The sequence below is a fragment of the Grammomys surdaster genome, unplaced genomic scaffold (assembly GCF_004785775.1).
Source record: "Grammomys surdaster isolate TR1022 unplaced genomic scaffold, NIH_TR_1.0 125708, whole genome shotgun sequence".
Classification (NCBI taxonomy): Eukaryota; Metazoa; Chordata; class Mammalia; order Rodentia; family Muridae; genus Grammomys; species Grammomys surdaster.
The window spans coordinates 3,097,307-3,115,997 of record NW_021620542.1 but is presented as its reverse complement, the minus strand read 5'-3'; the positions used below and the strand labels follow the sequence as shown (position 1 = coordinate 3,115,997).

Here is an 18,691-nt window from a genome sequence, read left to right as displayed (position 1 = left end):
AGAGAGAGAGAGAGAGAGAGAGAAAAGAGGCCTAACTAAAAGAACAGGGACATGGGCAAATTGAATAAGAACATCATATATTTCTGTCACAGAGCCAGTGTGGGAGCTCAAATGATCATAACCTGGGCGTAAGTACTCTGCATTGTCTAACACCTAATGGTGCCCATATCCAGTGATATATAAAAAAGTATCGCTTACTGAACTGTATTTGTTAAAATGTATAAATGGAATGTCTCAGATTTGGCATGCTAACATATTAGACAGAAGCTGTGCTCAGCTTGCATTCTATGAAAAAGCTAGTTTTCAATGAGCAGATGAACAAAGCCACGTGATATTTACTATGTTTAGTTGCTGTGATGCTGATATTGTGCTGGCAGTGGTTTGGGGGTGGCACTATTTGTATATGGGCAAATATCTGGACATAATCCACGAAATTTAGATAATGCCTATTTTGTGTTACTAGTTTGAAGGAGAAGTGTGTATTTTCAGACCAGCTCCCCCCCCCAAAAACAAAATATAAGCTCAAGAAACACGTATGATATTTAGTCATGATTTAAGGAAAAGAATGATTCAATTATTCTAGAACTTCCTTTAAGAGAAAGGAAAAAAGAATTCTTGAGCCCTTTCCTCCAGCCCTAAAGCAGCAGACATTCTTGGATTTTTCAATAGTGAGAAGAGACTTTGCACAGGACAGTCTCATCTGCCCAGCGGCTGATAACACACATCAGTAGAATGTGCTCACTCCTAGTTTCATTATATATATTTCTATGTTTCCCTGCAGATATCAGGAAAACCTCACAGGCAATCGAGTCAGGATCCAGAGAACCAATTTCATTTGGGTGGTAATTCCTACACCTAAGATGTACTTTCTGGACCCTTGCACAAACCAACATACAAGTCTAATATTTAATCCATTGTCCTCAGTGGTATCCCACAGTAGATAAACCTCAGACTTCACTAAGCTCTTAGTGGGCCCTGCAGCCTTCACTTGCAGCTTGCTCTGGAGGAACTATATGCATCTAGCAATCACGCAAAGCCTTCTAACATGCCAGTAAACTAGTGCCAGTATGGGCTTGTGCTTACACAACAACAGAAATGGAAGGCAATAAATAATAATAATAATAATAATAATAATAGAACCTGAATGACCACATTCATCTGGGCCCCTCTTACTACAGGATATATGCTTAACTATCCAATATCTCATCCTAGGACATGGTCAGCCTTGAGGCTTAAGGTATCTGTCCTGTGAAAATGGTTTTAAAAGTGAGGGCAACTGGAAAAATTGCTCTTGAGGGAAAGTGTCCCTGAAATGCTCCTTCAGTGCACATGGGTGGTCAGGGTATTATAGTAATGTCTTCTGCATTTAGCCACACAGGTCAGACATTTGAATATCCAATTACTTAGGTTCTCCTGGAGCCCGTTTGAAATAAATGAGTGCTCTCCATCCATCCTACTTAGACAAAAGCCATCCTGACAGTTGGCACATTTTTGGCATTTGTCAGCAAAGTGGGAAGGAAATAAATGACCCATGTAGCTGAAACAGGCCTGTGATGAGGGCCACTGGACAGCAAGGGTAAAGTGGTCGCCATATCCTACAGTGTGAGAACGCTTGAATATCTGCCAACACGATTCGCACAAGAAAGTAAACTCAAGCCGATAAGAAGGCTCATTAGCTCGAATACAGACACAGTCCCCTCCCTAACTCTTCACAAGGTTCTAAGCACATAAACACCAGTGTATTGCTGGCCTATTAGTAAGACTATTCGTAATAGAAAGAACTGTCAGCATGTAGAAAAGATAAAGAGGTGACTCTGGGAAACAAAGATGATTCCACCCTCAATGATTTCATGATAAGGCAATGGAAAGAATGCTAAGGTTGGGGCCATTCTACTTTTCCACATTTCAATGTCACCTTTTAGTTTTCTCATGAAATATTTGCAGAACAGCTAAATGCAGGTATCTAAGAATGGAAGATTAAATATCTTACTGGAAGCATGTATTTTCATTCATATGAACACCATATGACTAACAGTCATGTAGAAAGTCAAGATCATACTGAAGTTTTCAAATACATTTGTTTACACAATGATGAACTATTTAAAGGACACGTGACAAGGGTCCAGCCAGCCAGGAAACAGAAAAACATAAGTCCCTGTGAAGTTCTAAGGAAAATTATACTTCCTGTAAACGTTTTGTTAATGTCTTCTGGAAAGAAATAAAGATTAAGACAAGCAAATGACATACATTAATATTTCCTTTGCAGAAACTCAAAGAGCTTACATGATTAAAAAAAAGGTTTTAAATTTATTTTATTTTACCTTTGTAATACACGCTCTACCTGCTAGAAGAATCAATTGGTTGTTCGAAGTTTAGAGGAATATCACAGATGAATCTGAGATTTGCTCAGATATAGATGTGTAAAAACTGAATCTAGCTCCCAGCCTGGTTATATTACAAACACACACATATAGATTCACATATACCCAGATGTTCCATAGCATGAGAACACCTTCTATAAACATGGATGAACACTCTATTAAAGTTTCACATCTGAATTTTAATAACTGTCTACATTTTATTTTACCAGATATTATAGCTGCCTGGTAGATTTTATTCTCCCTTTTATCTCTGCAAATGTTTTAAATACATTTTAAAGTTTAAAATACATTTTATGTCATGCATTATGAGCCTGAAGACTTAGGATTTATTCCCTCATTGTCTGAGCTTCATCATGGATTGAAATTGGCCGCAATTATTTAGAATTTTAGGTATTGAATACATATGGTTGTGAAAGAATGCATTTATGGGTTAATCTGCAATGAGCATATTTTCTGAAGTATAGGGACTTTCATTATCCCTTATTCTTTGTTTGGGACTCTATTTTCCATTCAACTTTTGGGCCATACTCCTGGGCTCTGAGAACACCAGCAAAGGAATGTGGCAGAAGCCTCACTTTTGCAAGGAGCTGATATGTCTTCTTATTAGATCTGACTTTGCACATGCATGCATCTCGCCGGAGCCTAGAAACTCTAGTGCTGAACTCCAAAATCCTTGTAATTTTCCTCCCGGCATCTATCTATTCTCTGGGTGTCTCCATCTTTACAACACTTGGAAACTTCTCTTACTCAGTTAATTTCTTCTTAAATTTTGTCAAATTGAATTTAGAAAAATTGTCTATTCTAAGTTTTGCAAACAATTCTGAAGCATAAAACAAGAAAACAATATAATAGAGAAGGAGATAAAGATGCACAAAACATTACCATAATAATGTTTTTTGTTTTGTCTTTGTTTTTGTTTTTCGAGACAGGGTTTCTCTGTGTAGCCCTGGCTGTCCTGGAACTCATTTTGTAGACCAGGCTGGCCTCGAACTCAGGAATCCACCTGCTTCTGCCTCCCAATTGTTGGGATTAAAGGCATGTGCCACCACTGCCCAGCTCATAATAATGTTTCTACTAGCTTCCCAGTTAGGATATGCTTATATCTCTACTGAAGAATCAGGACTACAAATATAGCAAGGGGCCACATTTTATACAACAGCACTGTCATGGTAAAGGTACTCTACAAAATAAGCAGACCATGCAATGCTTAAACAGGCTGCATAAGCCACATAGAAAAAGAGAAAGGTATCTGCCATATGATCTTATTCATCAATGGGTATCAGTTCAAAAAAAATCAACTGAAATAAATTATTTTTTGCATAAAATGTGTATTTTCTTTTCTTAATCAATCATTTTAAGGAAGGAATCTCACCTTTTCTTTCTTTCTTTTTTTCAATCAATCATTTTAGGGAAGTTAGCTTACATTTGCATAGGATAGCTTTTTTAATTTTGTAACCATCAGTGTCACATTGGTTAGTGTGTACCAGAAAACAGCAGCAGTAGGAATCACAACCAAGACTAGACACAAATGATGCTAGCAATGGAGTGATCCATACATTTTCCTGTTTAGATATCCTTGCCAAAAGGCATCTGGCATTTAAAACAAAAATTTCTTTTCACTGTTATTTTCTTTTCTTGATTGACGTTCCTAAAAGAACCAAGAAGATACCCGCTGTCTGACGAACATTTGGCACATTCCAACATTTTACTGAAGCTCTTTCCTCATCTGATCATACCAAAACACTGTTCTCTGAAAGAGAACTTGACAGACAGAACTGCTGTCATAATACATCAACAACCAGGAACTTGAGCACTTACCACGTAAAACTGTGAGTCTTGTGGACACACTTATTTCTCCCACATTATTTGAGGCCACACATTCATAAATGGCCTCATCCCGTGGAGTCCTTAAGGGCTGTATTCTGAGAACTGATCCAGATCCATCGTCAAATTCTATTACCTATTAGAGGAAACAATAGCTGTCACAGGTGTTGTTACAATCATCTACCTCTCAGCTAAACTTCTCAGTGCAGTAGTGAGCCAGCCATTAGGTTCTGACTAGACTAGGCATCATTCTGATAGAGCACTGAATTCTAATAATGTGGGACAGCAGAACACTGGATCGAATGTATATACCTTGAACCAAATGAAAGACACAAAACAACCAGTTCACAAATATAGATTCCTAGTCCCTACCAAAACCCACCATGATTCACTCGTTAGCATATCTCAAGCTAAGTAATTACACAGACACACCATAGCTGTGATGGATAAACTTCAGTGACTTACTTTGGCAACACACGTGCTTACGTGGACCCGTTTAAAACATAATGCTTGTCACCACAAATATTTCTGTCCGTTTAAAGGGTCTTGTTCTTAACAATATATATGGTCAAACCACAAAGAGAAACTGCATAAATCTAGTACTTAGGCAGCCAACAAGTGAGCCAACTCAAAGCTTGGCAGTCTGCATTAATTTTGTCATAAATCATTCCAGTATTTGTTCCAGCTTAACATTTTCTGCCTTTTTATGGCCTTCTTCCCATGAAATGGAGGCTTGCCTCACCAGACCAAACATCAGTGTGCTAAGCACAAACCCTGAATTCACTGTCATTGTGAGCTCCACTGTGAAAGAGAAGAGCAACACTGGTTCTAAGAGCAGCTAAATGAACCAGCACAAAGTCTACAAACCACGATGGTGGTGGTATGTATGTACAGTAGTCAGGAGCAGCACCATTCCACTACATGATGTCTTCCAGCAGCTGCTGACTGGGACATTGTGCTTCTGGAGTGTTTCCATGTGCCTTGACTGCAAATAAACTGAGACTTTCTGTCAAATCTATGAGGAGCTTAATTCTTGTTTCTGTGTGCATGTATTACCATACAGAGAAAGGAGATTAAATATTTTAATTGTATTCACTTTAGCTTCTTTATGGATTCCACTTTAATTGTGAATTCAGAAATACTCAGAATACTCGATTTCTCAAAACCCCACTATATATTTTCACCTCGATTAAGCACACATTTGAAAGGAATCTATTATGTATCTAAGAGACACAAGTTCCAGTTAGTAGACTCCTTCTTCAATACTCCACAATTTTATTAAAAAAAAAAACAAACTTGGAGTATACCACAGTTTAATATATAAAAATGTCTGCAGATCATTAATATAAATTTAAATTTAAATTAATTTACATTAAAGATCATTGTATATTCATAAACTTTAAAATTTTGTATAATGAAACATTATATAAATTGTATATGAAACATTTATGTTGTCATGCATTAAAAGCCAGTGTTCTAATTCCCACGTTGAAGGCAGTCAGTGCATGCTTTCTATGTGCCAAACACTATATGTGTCATTGACAGAAGCAGCAGGACAACCAGTGTCATCTATTTCTCATACAGGAGGACAAGGTATACTAGTGGTATGTGTGTGTGTGTGTGTGTGTGTGTGTGTGTGTACTATAAATTTGGGTAAGTATTTCAGCCTAAGACATGGTATCACTTCACATAGTTGCTTTATATAAAACAATCTTTTCTGAATTTGTTTATATGATTCTCATTAGCAAGTATGAACAAAGAAGATCTCTTGTTTTGAACTATACGGCCCAATCATTTATCTTTATAAGATTTATTTAGAAGGTCAATGTCAACAGCAAGCATATCAAAGAGCATTCCTCTTGGGGGAAAAAAAACTTTTAACCTAAAAGGAAAAAAGGTCATATACCTCAAATTCTCACAAACAACATGTCAGTTTGTGTATTGTGTAGAAATTACCTTGAAGAAAGGTTTAAACTACCTTATCTTAAATTCAAACATGTAAAAATAAAATTTATCTCTAAATTTTTCAAACTATAGGTTATGACTTCAAATTCAGATTTTAAGTTTCACCGCTATTTCTAATCAGAATTTTTATAAACATGAATCTGCTCTGAACACTCTGAACAATGATGATACAGTAGTCTGAGTTTTAGTTCTGATATTACTGTTCACCTGAGATTGTAATCAATTTTCCAAACTGTGAACTAAGCCCTGAAATCTATTAGAAAACCACACAAAGCAGAAGAGAGTTTTTATAATTTGGGATAGCTCAGGATTCTTGGTGTCCCCTAAAAATCATAGTACAGTCTGGGCACCTTCATTTATGAGTGTGATGTGCTCCAGAATGAACAGATTTCTAAATCACACACTTCCTCCCAATACTGAAATGACTTAGCATCATTGTGTACCTTTTCCTGAAGGAAGACAAAACGTCTCCACTAGATTCCCTGAATAATTACTCTGTCTGGCTTGTTTCTTGTACATGGTACTTTACATTAAAACACAGAAGGGAATTTATTATTATAGTCTACAGGGTTAGTTAAGTTGACACTTGACATTTTTAGTCCACTCTCCTCTCTTGACTTGGTAACAGAGACTGAAATCTGCTTCCAAGAAAATAATCCTGAATTTAAACTATAGGATTGAATACGACTAATCCCATTTCAACAATAAAATTTAAAATCTGTTTGGCATAAACAAGTTGACACTGTTCACCCATCCACATATTGTGTTCAGATGTAATCATGCTACTCAGTAGTACTGAGGAAGATAGAAATTTCTAGAAAGACATACATTTTCATGTGTCCTTTAGATTTGGGAAAATGAGGAAATGAGATTCTACCTAGCAATCTTAAGAAGCAGTCTGAAGATGTGTCTAGCAGACATATCTGAGACCCAATTATACATACCCATTACTTGCAATAGAAACCAGAATCTCAGATATGCACTCAAAAAATCCTCAGACTCTAGTTAAATCCTTACACAAGTGGATACAAAACTCAGCCACTGCAATGACCACATTCTCTATTCTCGAAATACATTGAGTTACGAGGCTCATTGCAGGTGACATCACTGTCACAACTCAGTACTTGTGACACCTCAAAGCAGAGCAGAGAGAATAGATGCATTCTTCCCCAGAGAAACAGAACAATGGACCTAATACCTCAAATCTCTGGTTGCTGACTTTCTTTCCTTTTTTGTTCCAGACAATTTTAGGTCTTGGGTCTCCTGTAGCTTGACAAATGAACGATGCAACTCCTCCAGAGACCCCTGTCTGATCAACCGGAGTTCGTGTAAATCTGGGAGGTGCTGAAATAGGAAGAAATAAACACCCCAGTTAGCAGCAATATTGAAATAGATTATGACCCGACTTCACTGCTCCCTCACAGTACACAGCCTCATCCACAGAATCAACGTTGGAAGGTGAAAAAACCCAAGGCAACCACCTTCTGCTTTTGAGGGTAACTTTGTGGTCAAGGTCTGTTATCTCTTAGTGCTTTCATTGCTGAAACCTGAATTAAGGCAGAGATCCAATAACATCCAAAAAGCAACATCACACATTAATTTTTATTACCAGTATTTAAAAATCCAATTTGTCCATGGTAACGAAAAGCTCATCAATCAAAGTAAGTGAAATTCTAGCACTTTGCTTTGATGTCACTATCAGGATGTTGCCAGAAAGCAGCACTGCCATGGCTAGGCTATTAAAATTAGTGACATTTAAGGGACGTTCTAGGAAATCTTAAAGAGACAAGAAATATAGCCTGGAATTAGAAGGCACAGCAGGAAACAGGAAGGGGGAAATGCCACAGGGGCATTCACACATTGTCTTGTAATGTAGATTCTCATTTTGTTAAAAGGAACTCTGAGAAGCTTCCCAAGTCACAGAGAGATTTATTAGGAGGCACCAACTTATGGTTACTAAAGAAGAAAGAGTAGAAAATGAAGTTTTCCAGTGTCTCCATCTCAGTTGACTATTAGAGTAGTCATATTTCTTTCCTCTCTGAAAACACTTCTTTCCTATCTTATATTTTCAAATCTAAAAATCAGTCACTGGGTGATGACATAAGATGTAACTGAATATGATGAGTATTTACACACAAAAGTATTTATTATATAACCTGATTAGCAGAAGAATATACACAGACTACATAAAAGTAGCAGTAATATTAATAATAAAGTACATTTATTTCAAAATGAAATATAAATAGGAACTAGTACATATAAGAAGGAACTATTTTATCTCATGATATGAGAGACATTTATGAGTCAACGAAAAAGTATGAATGTGTAATGTAGAATTCTGAGGGACATCTGATAAGAAAACACTTAAATTATGCACAGTATGTGAAAACATTAATGACAATGGCTTGTAAAGTGGTATTTTAATTGTTTTTTAAACAGTTCTATTTTCATCTGTGGATACATAATGTCTGTTTGTATGTATACACATGTACAGTGATCTGTAGAGGCTGGAACAGCGCATCAGGTCCCCTCAAGCTGGTTACAGGTTGTGGGCTACTAGGCATAAACTGCTCATGCAGCAAGGGCTTTTGATTGGTGAGTCATCTTGCCTTTAGCCATATTTGAGATTTGTAATTGTTATATTTGAAAAATGTATTAATGTCAAAAACTTTATCTTTCCGTTTTCCTTTCTTTTCTTTTAATGAATGTACAAATTTTATCACCTAATGTTCTTTAGTGGTACCACTGACAACAGCTATATCTAGTTCTAGATAATATTTAATTTCAACATAATCTTCAAACTCTAGGTCAAAAAATAGCAACATTATATCCTTTTTGTTTATTGCTGTCATGAAACTTTGCCCTCCATCATGCTTCCATCTAATGTCTTGCAATACCCGTAACATGTTCTAAGTCAGATTGATTTCTTTGCAGATTGAAGATCAGATAATCTCAAACCTACTGTTATTTGAAAAATGATGATGACAGACAGATAGGCAGGTAGGTAGGCAGGTAGACAGGTAGAAAATAGGTAAGTAGATAGATAAATGATAGATAGATAGATAGATAGATAGATAGATAGATAGATAGATAGATAGACATACAGATAGACAGAAAGACAGAGTCAAAAGCTCAGAGACAGAGGAGAAATTCATAGAGCCTTACTTTTTCTTCACTGTCAAGACATGAGATACAAATTATTTTGCAAATATTATTCCACTTTTCCAGGTTCCTATCTAATTATATGATTACACAAGTGGGGGATTTCAGAAGAAATGAAAGAGAAGCATCTTTACAATCTCGTCATAGGAAGTGACTCCTTATTAGCAAATTCAGCTTTTGATAGAAACACAAGAGCCTGGGGCATGTTTATGTGAAGAAAAATTAGGAATACAAATGGGCTCTACCAGCCCTGTTCAATATCACATACTGTAGCATCCACGGATAGAAATATAAATGAGATAATTACAATGAGCAGTGAGAAATTCTTAAGAATATTTGAAATTGACTAACAGTGAGAAAGATTTAAAAAAACAAATGATAACACTTTTCAGAAAACAAACCTGACATTACAAGCTTTCTTATTTCTTTTTCTACCATTTCAAGTAAATTGATGAAAAATATGCCCTGTCAGTATCAAATAAAATATATTCATAAAAATACAACCAATTCCATCTATAAAACATAATAAGGAAAGAAAATTTCTAGTAACTGTCCCTGATTACCAAAGTCCCTAAACTGTCACAATAGCGTTAATTTTGAGTCTTTTGATCTCCCTCCTATATTCCAAAATTGATCAGTCTGAATCTGGTTAAATTGTCATTTAAATTGTTTTAAAAGTTTGTTTGCAAGAATATAGGAATGATATGAAGGGCCAATGGATGAGATGACTATGCACATAACCACTATATATTTAGTAACCCTAAAACAGTTGCCAGTTTTCCTTTACTAGGGAGCTTTGTAAGAGATACTGTTCTGTTTCTCTTCCCAAAGAATGAGGGAAAGTTACAGATTCTTAAAATCTGAAATGAATATTTGCCATGTGGTTGAAAGCTGCATTTGCCCAGATTTTCCAAACCATAAAAGGAATAAATGTCTTTGTTCTATGAAGGAAATTAATACATATTTTTGATAATTCTTTCAGTAGACATGCATGTTGTGTAACTAATTTTTCTGAATGGACCAATTCTAAGACTGGTGCTGCCAATTCTAGGCAGATAGCCACTGGAAGATATGTAACAGAGGACTAAATTCCATGATTCCTGCAATGCTAGGGGAAGGTGAATATTTTTATCTTGAGAAGGCATAAAAACATGAAACAGGCATTTCTCATCTATATTGGCAAAAGATGAAAAGAACTAAATAAACAGTTTATCATATTTTGGTGTGCATGCTTCCCAAATGTTAGTCATGCTCTAAAGAAGGAAAGAGAAGTATACAATTAAAAGTGTAATACAAAGCTTGACTAAAACCCCACAAACAAGGATATCACAAAGGATCACATCACAGACAAGAACAAAACACACAAGTGCATCAACAGGGCTGCATAATGAAAATTTACTCAATTAAATGCGACGATTGGTTTATAATTCTCCTGAAGATAAGAAGTAAAAGAAATGCAAGAGTATAAAGAGAAACAGTAATGAAGAAATGTTCAGTCACCACTATATTGAGCCCTGACCTTTCACCTTTCATTCCTAATTCAGCTAACTGGGTGTCATTGCTCACATATAGCTACCAAGGCCGTACTCTGAGTGATACATTTCTATTCAAGCTAATTTTGACAAGACAATATATATATATATATATATATATATATATATATATATATATATATAATTTAATGATAGACAACTACTGTTCAACACAGAAAGTCTAGTTTCCAAATGCAAGACATGGAGGCTACAAACACACATGAATAAGACGATAAGAGATGAAATATGTCTACCATAGTATCTAGCTATATTCACTGTACAATCTCATAATACATTCACAGTACACATAGAAGCTCAAAGAATACAGTAGACTGTCATTTACTATGGTAGCAGAAGAGGAGCCAGAGGCTCCTAATTTTTACATGATACAACTGAATGTAATGATTTCATAGTTTGATATTATATTGTGTTTTAAGTTGCTGGCTTTCTAAAGCCAAGATGCTGTGTCCAAAGTGCTCTTATGGTGATAAGTTTATAGGAGTGAACTAATTAAGACTAGCAAACTGTCTTGGCCATCCTTAATCACACGCACTACTGATGACAAGTTGTCTCTTTAGGACAATTTGTTAGGTAGAGCCAGACATTAGCAAGACAAAACCGTTGATGAATGATCAGTATCTATAGAAAAGCAGTATTGGGGAAATTCTTACAGTTTCAGATAACTCAGGTTTGATATAATTTGGTTGGTCAACTAAAACTCCTTTAAATTAGGATTACAGAAAGAATATAATATAAAGCAAACAGAGAAATGAGGTATCATTTGTCTAATTTAACTCTAATTAATATGACGTTTCTGTGGACATCAAGGAAACATGTCTCACAGGGAAAAACACTAAGCAGCATGTAACTAATTGGCTTCATTTCTTTCCTCTGATTATCATTTCCTTAAATAGAGAGTTTTGATTTTAAAGGGATATTAGTCATAACACTGTACTCAACATCTTGAAATGAGAAGGCTAATAATGCTAGGAGATACATAGGGAGAAAGAGAATATTCAGTAGGAAGATGAAAGCAATCTATGTTTAGGAACCTGCTTTCTCCCTTATGGCACACCTTCAAGTTGAGCTATCTCACACCTGTCCCTGAAATGTCAAGGCAAGGACTCTGAAAAATAGATCAGAAACAGGATACCTGCAACAACTTGGTTGGAAATAAAAGAACACAAGAGAGAGCTCAAGAATGTTCAAAGGCCAATACAGCTTTACCTTCTCTTATAGCCAGAGGATAGCCTAGAGCCACGGAAGGGAAGAGGAAGAGTGGCTAGAGCTTGTGTGCATACTATTATGATAAGCTTGATTTCCACTGGGCAGAGGTACAGGGAGGAGACAGTGACAAAACCTTTGGGCACATGATGAAAGACAGAGGTCCCAAGTGTATCTGAAGAAGACAAAGCCCACGGCACAGCTGTCATCTGCATGGTTTTGCCAATATGTGTCCTGTAAACTGTGGCTAGTGTAGAGGCACCTCATCTGTTACTTGGTTACATTAGATCTGAACAGGATCTTCCTACCAAATCTTGTCTCTTTAAAGTCTAACAGACTGTTTATGAACCGATTATCCCATTTCCATAATAATATAGTTACCTAAACAACCTCTTGTATTTAAATTTTGATTTACAGGACAGAACATTTTGGAATCAATTAAAGAACAATTATTCTTAATAACTTGCATTCACTAGACAAAATGTTTTCACAATCTTATACTCACAGTGTACACTTCCTACAAAATGTAATTCTGACTCATATTACATAAGCTGATAGAAAGCTTTAGTGGTTCTCAACCTGTGGTTCACGACCACTTGGTGGGGGGAATCAAAAGACCTATTCACAAGGGTCATATATCGCATATCCTGTATATCAAATATTCACATTGCAATTCATAAAAGTAACAAAATTACAGTTATGAAGTAGCAATGAAATAATTTTATGGTTGGGGGTCATTATAACATGAGGAACTGTATTAAACGGTCACAGAGTTTGGAAGCATTACTTTAGAGTAATACAGATATTTAGAGCAGAAATAAGAAGAGGAAGAAGGATCAAAAGAAAGCAAGAAAGACTTACTGACTTGAAGAGACTTCAGAATACCTAGTCTAATTGTGAGGCTTTGTTTCACTATGCCAAACCGGAAGGTAGAAAGTTACAGATAATGCACAGGCAATGTACAATACTCAACTTACTGCAATTTAAAAATGTATTTAACTATTTTAACTCTAAAGGGCATGGTGATGGTATTCCACAGGATCAAGTGATTTGTGTTAATTAGGGCAGTTTTAGCTCATTAAGAAAATCCTCCAAGAAGATGCTCTCTAGGAAAGTTCTTTTATAGTACAACAGAATTCCAGGATGCAAATAGATCAGGAGTGAGGTAATCAATCATGAGATATGACCAACAGAGAAAAATCAGTACTGCTATACCAAAGTTCATTCCAAAATTACCTAGATTCCAAGTTCAGCAGAGTTGACTACATTGGCATTGATCTATATATATGACTGATATTTGCTCATGAAAACAAACAAACACCATGTTAAGGTTCTTGCTACTGATTCAGATCCACTGCTATGCCTGCATAAGCCATTGACTTTATTAAGGCTTCAACCTTAACTCTTAATTCACAAATTCTTTGTGAATGACTACTGGAGTGTGCTCACATTTTAAAGACAGAAGCCTCTGTACAGCTACCAGTAAATAAGCTGATAAGGGTTAGTACATGCATTGGTGGACAGGAAAAACACTAGGAAGAGAAAGATAAGGGAAAGAAATAAGTCAGGAAACTAAATCTGACTTTATAAAACATGTTCCACTTGAAGTATACACTCAATGTCTGGTTTTCATTTACAATACTTGTAACATTGTTTCTTTACATTGTAAAAGTGACACCTGAAAGCACACTATGTCACATACTTCCCTAGTACTTCTCATACCTACCTGTTTGAGGCACTTCATGTCCCAGTGCCTCAACCTTTGGGACTCACCTTCTTATGTATTTGTCCCATGACCAATTCAGGACACATAATATGCCTCTACGAGTCTCTAGATTTCTGCTTTCAGACCCAGTAAGAATGGTTTTGCCCTCTTTCTAAAATGGATATTAGAATTACCTGGGAGCCACAGAGGAACTGCCCCTAGGTCCATAAAAAGAAAAGTTCTGTTTGGGGGAGGTAAATAATCTGTAAATAATTACATGGTTTGCTTAGTACTGAGTGTTGCTGGTTAACATCCCCCAGCCTTAAGTCAGGTTTTTGTACCTTCAATCAATACTACATATTGCTGTGGAGGCTTTTTGTTCTTTTTAATTCTTTACAACTTATGTTCTACAGATTAACAAGAATATAATATCTAAGTGTTTTCCACTCACACAATAAAGAAGCCCAAGAGCTTACATTTGCCAAATAAATTCAGAAATTGTTTGACTTTCTAGATCTTTCTGAATGGCTGCTAGGTGCATTTTCCTAATATGTGTCTACTACTGACCATCATGTACTTAGTTTCCAGGCACTACTATATGTTCTTTTCTGGAACAGAATGGATTTTTGTTGTTTTTCCCATTTTGAGATTTTTCACTCAGAATAAAATCCTCCTAAACTCTCTCTGAATATCTTACTTGAATGAAACCATGAACCTTTAGCCCCTTTAACTCCTTTACCACACGTTCTACACCTCAAATGAGTCAGGATAGCATATAATTCACTATAATCACTAAAGAGTCTATGTATCCTCCTGTACCATATGAGCACTACCTTGAGAAAAACATGCAACCTGCTCACCTCATAGACCCTAGCATGCTCATTGTACATATTGTCTTCTGTGGCTAATACAGATAAGAGATACTGAAAATATACTATACTTTACCTCAATGAATAATTGTAAGCATTTTCTATCTCATCTAAACATATTAAAAAGCAATTATAACAGAATTATATTTAAAATACATCTAGATCAATTAATATTTGAAATCGAGAATTTTATATCACTAAAGAATATAAATAGACTTATACTTAATTCAGTCATTTCTCTTTCAGTATAAAAATGATTCCAATAAGTACTCTTGTAATTAGCATCTGTTTGTTTATAACTCTGAAGTTCTTTATTCTTAATGTAAAATTCCAACATATATGATAAATTATTACTTATGCGCTGAAAAATTAAAAATACAATGATTGTCATAAATCATACTCAACTAGGTTTGAAAAATAATGTACGTATTCACAGTTACATTTTATTAGTGGTCTACTTACGTACTCCGTGATTAATACTAAATATTATGACTTTATCATTGCTGAAGTTTCCATCTATTTTAAACTGAGAGATAGAAGGTGAGGATCAGAAATGAGATAGCTTGAGGAAGGCATTGGCTGACCCATCACTCAGAGAAGAAATTTCTTTACCCCTGGTTTGAATATTTTTGTTGAGACATAAAAAATGTCATTCCTGGTAATAAAGTCACAAATATCAACAAGAAAAAAAGAAGAGATTTTTTAGACCAACTTCTGGATATATCGCTGTATAATATAAAAATAATTTTCAGATTAAATAGGTCAAATTATTCAGGAATATGTTAGATTTTCAAATTTGTTTCTGAAACTCTTAGGGAGGAAACTTTTCACAGAAGTTATATTACAATAGTTAATACCTTTCTGATTTTACTTTTAGGATTCTCTGTCCATTTTAATAACTTCCATCGTTCTCTGTATTTCATTTTGCTCTATCAACAAATTTATTAAATCACTTATGTGTACATATAAAATAATCCAAATACTTTAAAGTAATATAGATTATTATGAGTTGTAGAAATTTCCAATATGCTAAATGTTATAATTTGTAAGCTTAGTTTAATTATTAGTGAGTATTTCTGGGACTCTCTTTGCTTTTAATTAAGCAGCATTAAGGGAATTAATTCAATTCATCTAATATTTCCCAGTAGTCTTGGAAGTTCAGTTGAGTGACACTCATGTCTTCTCTTCAAGAGACGTTACTTATAAAATATGTGATAAAAATTCCTTCGAAAAGATTTAAGAACAAAGTCATCAGTGTAATAGTATTACAAATAAGAATAGTTTCAAATAGTGATATGACATATAAAATTGTACAAAAAGACAATCTAGAATGATCTAGAATGTATTCAATACACATATTCTTTGTCTTGTTTACAGACATAAGAGTGTATGCAATAAATATTTCTCTAACCATCATCTTCTATGTGTTAATCAAGCAAATCACAGTATCAACTTATAAGCTTGCTGTGAACACTAAATAGGTTCATGGATATCAACCAGTCACCACAGTGTCTGCAATAATCTCAGTAACCAGTGAGCACGTATAGATCATTAGCACACTGACCAACCTAACAAGGCAGCACATCATTTCTAGTTGGTTTTATGATTCACTGGAAATGTCCACACATACATACACCTCTTCCATGTTACAGCCTGTGGAAAATGTCTTAGCTACTCACATTTCAGGACTACCTACCTGGCTTAACCAGACTAAAATTGGTGACAGCAAAAATATGGTTGATTTGTTCCTGGAGGAAATTATCCCCAACAGTGTCCCTACCCTTCCACCCCAACAGACACCTTGGGATTTCTCTACCAGTTCTGTTCAATCCTGGATATCATTTTCAGTTACTTAACATTCCAGACCAACAAAATATTTGCCAGTTCTGCTGTTTAAAACACTCTGCATATAGCAGCAGGCCTGTTCACATCTGTGGATCCAGGAGGGCAGGCCCGGGGCTCCGAGCAGCAAGTAGCAATAGTGTTTTCCAATATATTACAGCTTAGATGTGATCCAAGCTTCTGTCACTTCTGGTAAAGCCTCACTGTGGCTGGGATGAAGAATAACAACAGTTCATACGGCTTCAAAGCCTTTCAAGTTGTAAAGTTACACTCTTGGTTTTTCTCTCACACAGTTCATTTGCTGATGGTGTTCAAAATGCAAACAGAATTACACATCACTCAAGATGCTCACAAGAATAATGAAACTAGCAGTGGTGAATGTCTTTAACTCCATCACTTTGGAGGCAGAAGCAGGTGGACGTCTTTGAGTTCTAGCCCGGTCCACAAGGAGAATTCTAGATTAGCCACAGATGTATGGCAATAGTGTGCCAAAGAGAAGAGGAAGAAGAGGAAGAGGAAGAAGAGGAAGAGGAGGAGGAAGAAGAGGAGCAGGATGGAGAGCAGGAAAAGGAGGAAGAGGAGAAGCCTGAGGATAGCGAGGCAGAGGAAGATGATGAAGAAGAGGAGAGGAGGAAGAGGAAGAGGAGGAAGAAGAGGAGGGAGAGGAAGAGGGAGAGGAGGAGGAGAAGAAGAAGAGGACGAGGAGGAGGAGGAAGAGGAGGAAAAAGGAGGAGGAAAAGAAAATTCAATACTGATAAATAATGAAAGGAAGAACAGTGGGATATTCTTAGAGGAAATGTGACAGGATGATTGCACAGTCTAGAAACATAAAACTTGAGAGAGTGGTGTTGCTTTTCTCTAGGCTCTGCCCAAGCATCTTCACTTAGATCTGGTGTGTCACTCCTCTTCAAATAAGCTAATTACTTGTCGCTTTGTGATCCAATTTGCAGATAGCAGGTTAGGATGAAGAAGAAATGATTCCTTTTAAAGATGATCAGTACATCTGATTTCATAAATTATGATTAAATGATAAGTAAATTACCAGTGAGTGATATAATGAATCTGCTTCGGAAACTAATTCTAAACCAAAGATGTTAAAGAGTAGGAAGTTTCTTAGCTACTTTCGTTCCTAGACTATCTTGTCAACCTAAGCAGAGTAAAATTGGTGCCCACAAAAATGTAGCAGATTGGTAAACACATTACAAACTAGTAAACATGGCAAACTAGTGCTTAGTATGAGTGTCTTACACCAAAATAAATGACCAGTCTTACTGAGAATGCTAATAGTTCAGAGAGGTTTTATAGCTCAGGCATTCCAAAAGTAGAGCTTCTTTTGGTGCAGTGTCTCTGTAAAGTAGCCAGGGAACAATATTAGTATTAAAATTTAAAAAAGAAGAAAAAGAAACAGAAAAAGCCAGTAAATAGTGTATGTTATGTGTAGCTTTTTACTCACTTCTAGTACATAGTTCTGGGAAATGGTGAGATATACAGAGTCTGCATATTTTAAAGATTTTGGCTAGAGGAAGCCTTAAAGTGGAACTGCTAAGTGAATACCTAAACAGTGATGCTGAGAGCATGTTTTCATTAGAATGTGGGACTCTGTGGGACTGCATAAGCGTATCTTGGTTCATGGCTGGGCATGGGCCTGGAACCCCAAGACTCTAAGTGAGAAAAGGCAGACATTCGGTCACACCCCCGGAACCCAGAGTCTTGCCTTGAAGTCTCATCTCCATAGACCTACTTTGTTCAGTCAGGTAGGCCATTACAGCCCCTCCCAAAGTGCATATGTAGAGGGTGTGACCACAGCCCTCAGGCCCTAGGGATTTACATACTAATGAAGGCCAGAGGGCAGAGCAAATTAAGCCTGCTTCCCCAGAACCTCTCCCTTTCTCCCTCCCTATTTAACTCAGGTCTGGCCTGAGTTTTAGGGGGTACATCGAAATCCATCCACCATCTGCCATGACAATAAACCCTTTTGGAACCAAGGACTTTCTTGTGTCATTGGGGCCTGCCATCGCCAGAGCCTCCAGCCTCTGGAACCTTAGACCTTCTCGTGTATGTGGGACCCGCCAGCAGCGTAGAAAACACCCCCCCAACACGGCTTTTTCCCCACAGGACTCTGGTCCAAGGCATGATGGGATGGCTACACAGACTATAGCTGTGATTTAAGATTATGTCATAAACTAG

The 18,691-nt window shown here is 36.3% G+C and overlaps 1 protein-coding gene across 1 annotated transcript in view; it reads right to left on the bottom strand.

The window, feature by feature from the left end:
- LOC114639452 (receptor-type tyrosine-protein phosphatase delta-like) overlaps positions 1-18,691 on the bottom strand; it is a 299,955-nt gene that overhangs the window by 116,688 nt on the left and 164,576 nt on the right. Inside the window, exons 3-4 of the mRNA XM_028788206.1 lie at positions 7,369-7,514; positions 4,200-4,341 (exon numbers count right to left, since the gene is read on the bottom strand). Of these exons, the coding sequence (XP_028644039.1) occupies positions 4,200-4,341; positions 7,369-7,514 (288 nt within the window). The remainder of the gene's footprint in view (positions 1-4,199; positions 4,342-7,368; positions 7,515-18,691) is intronic.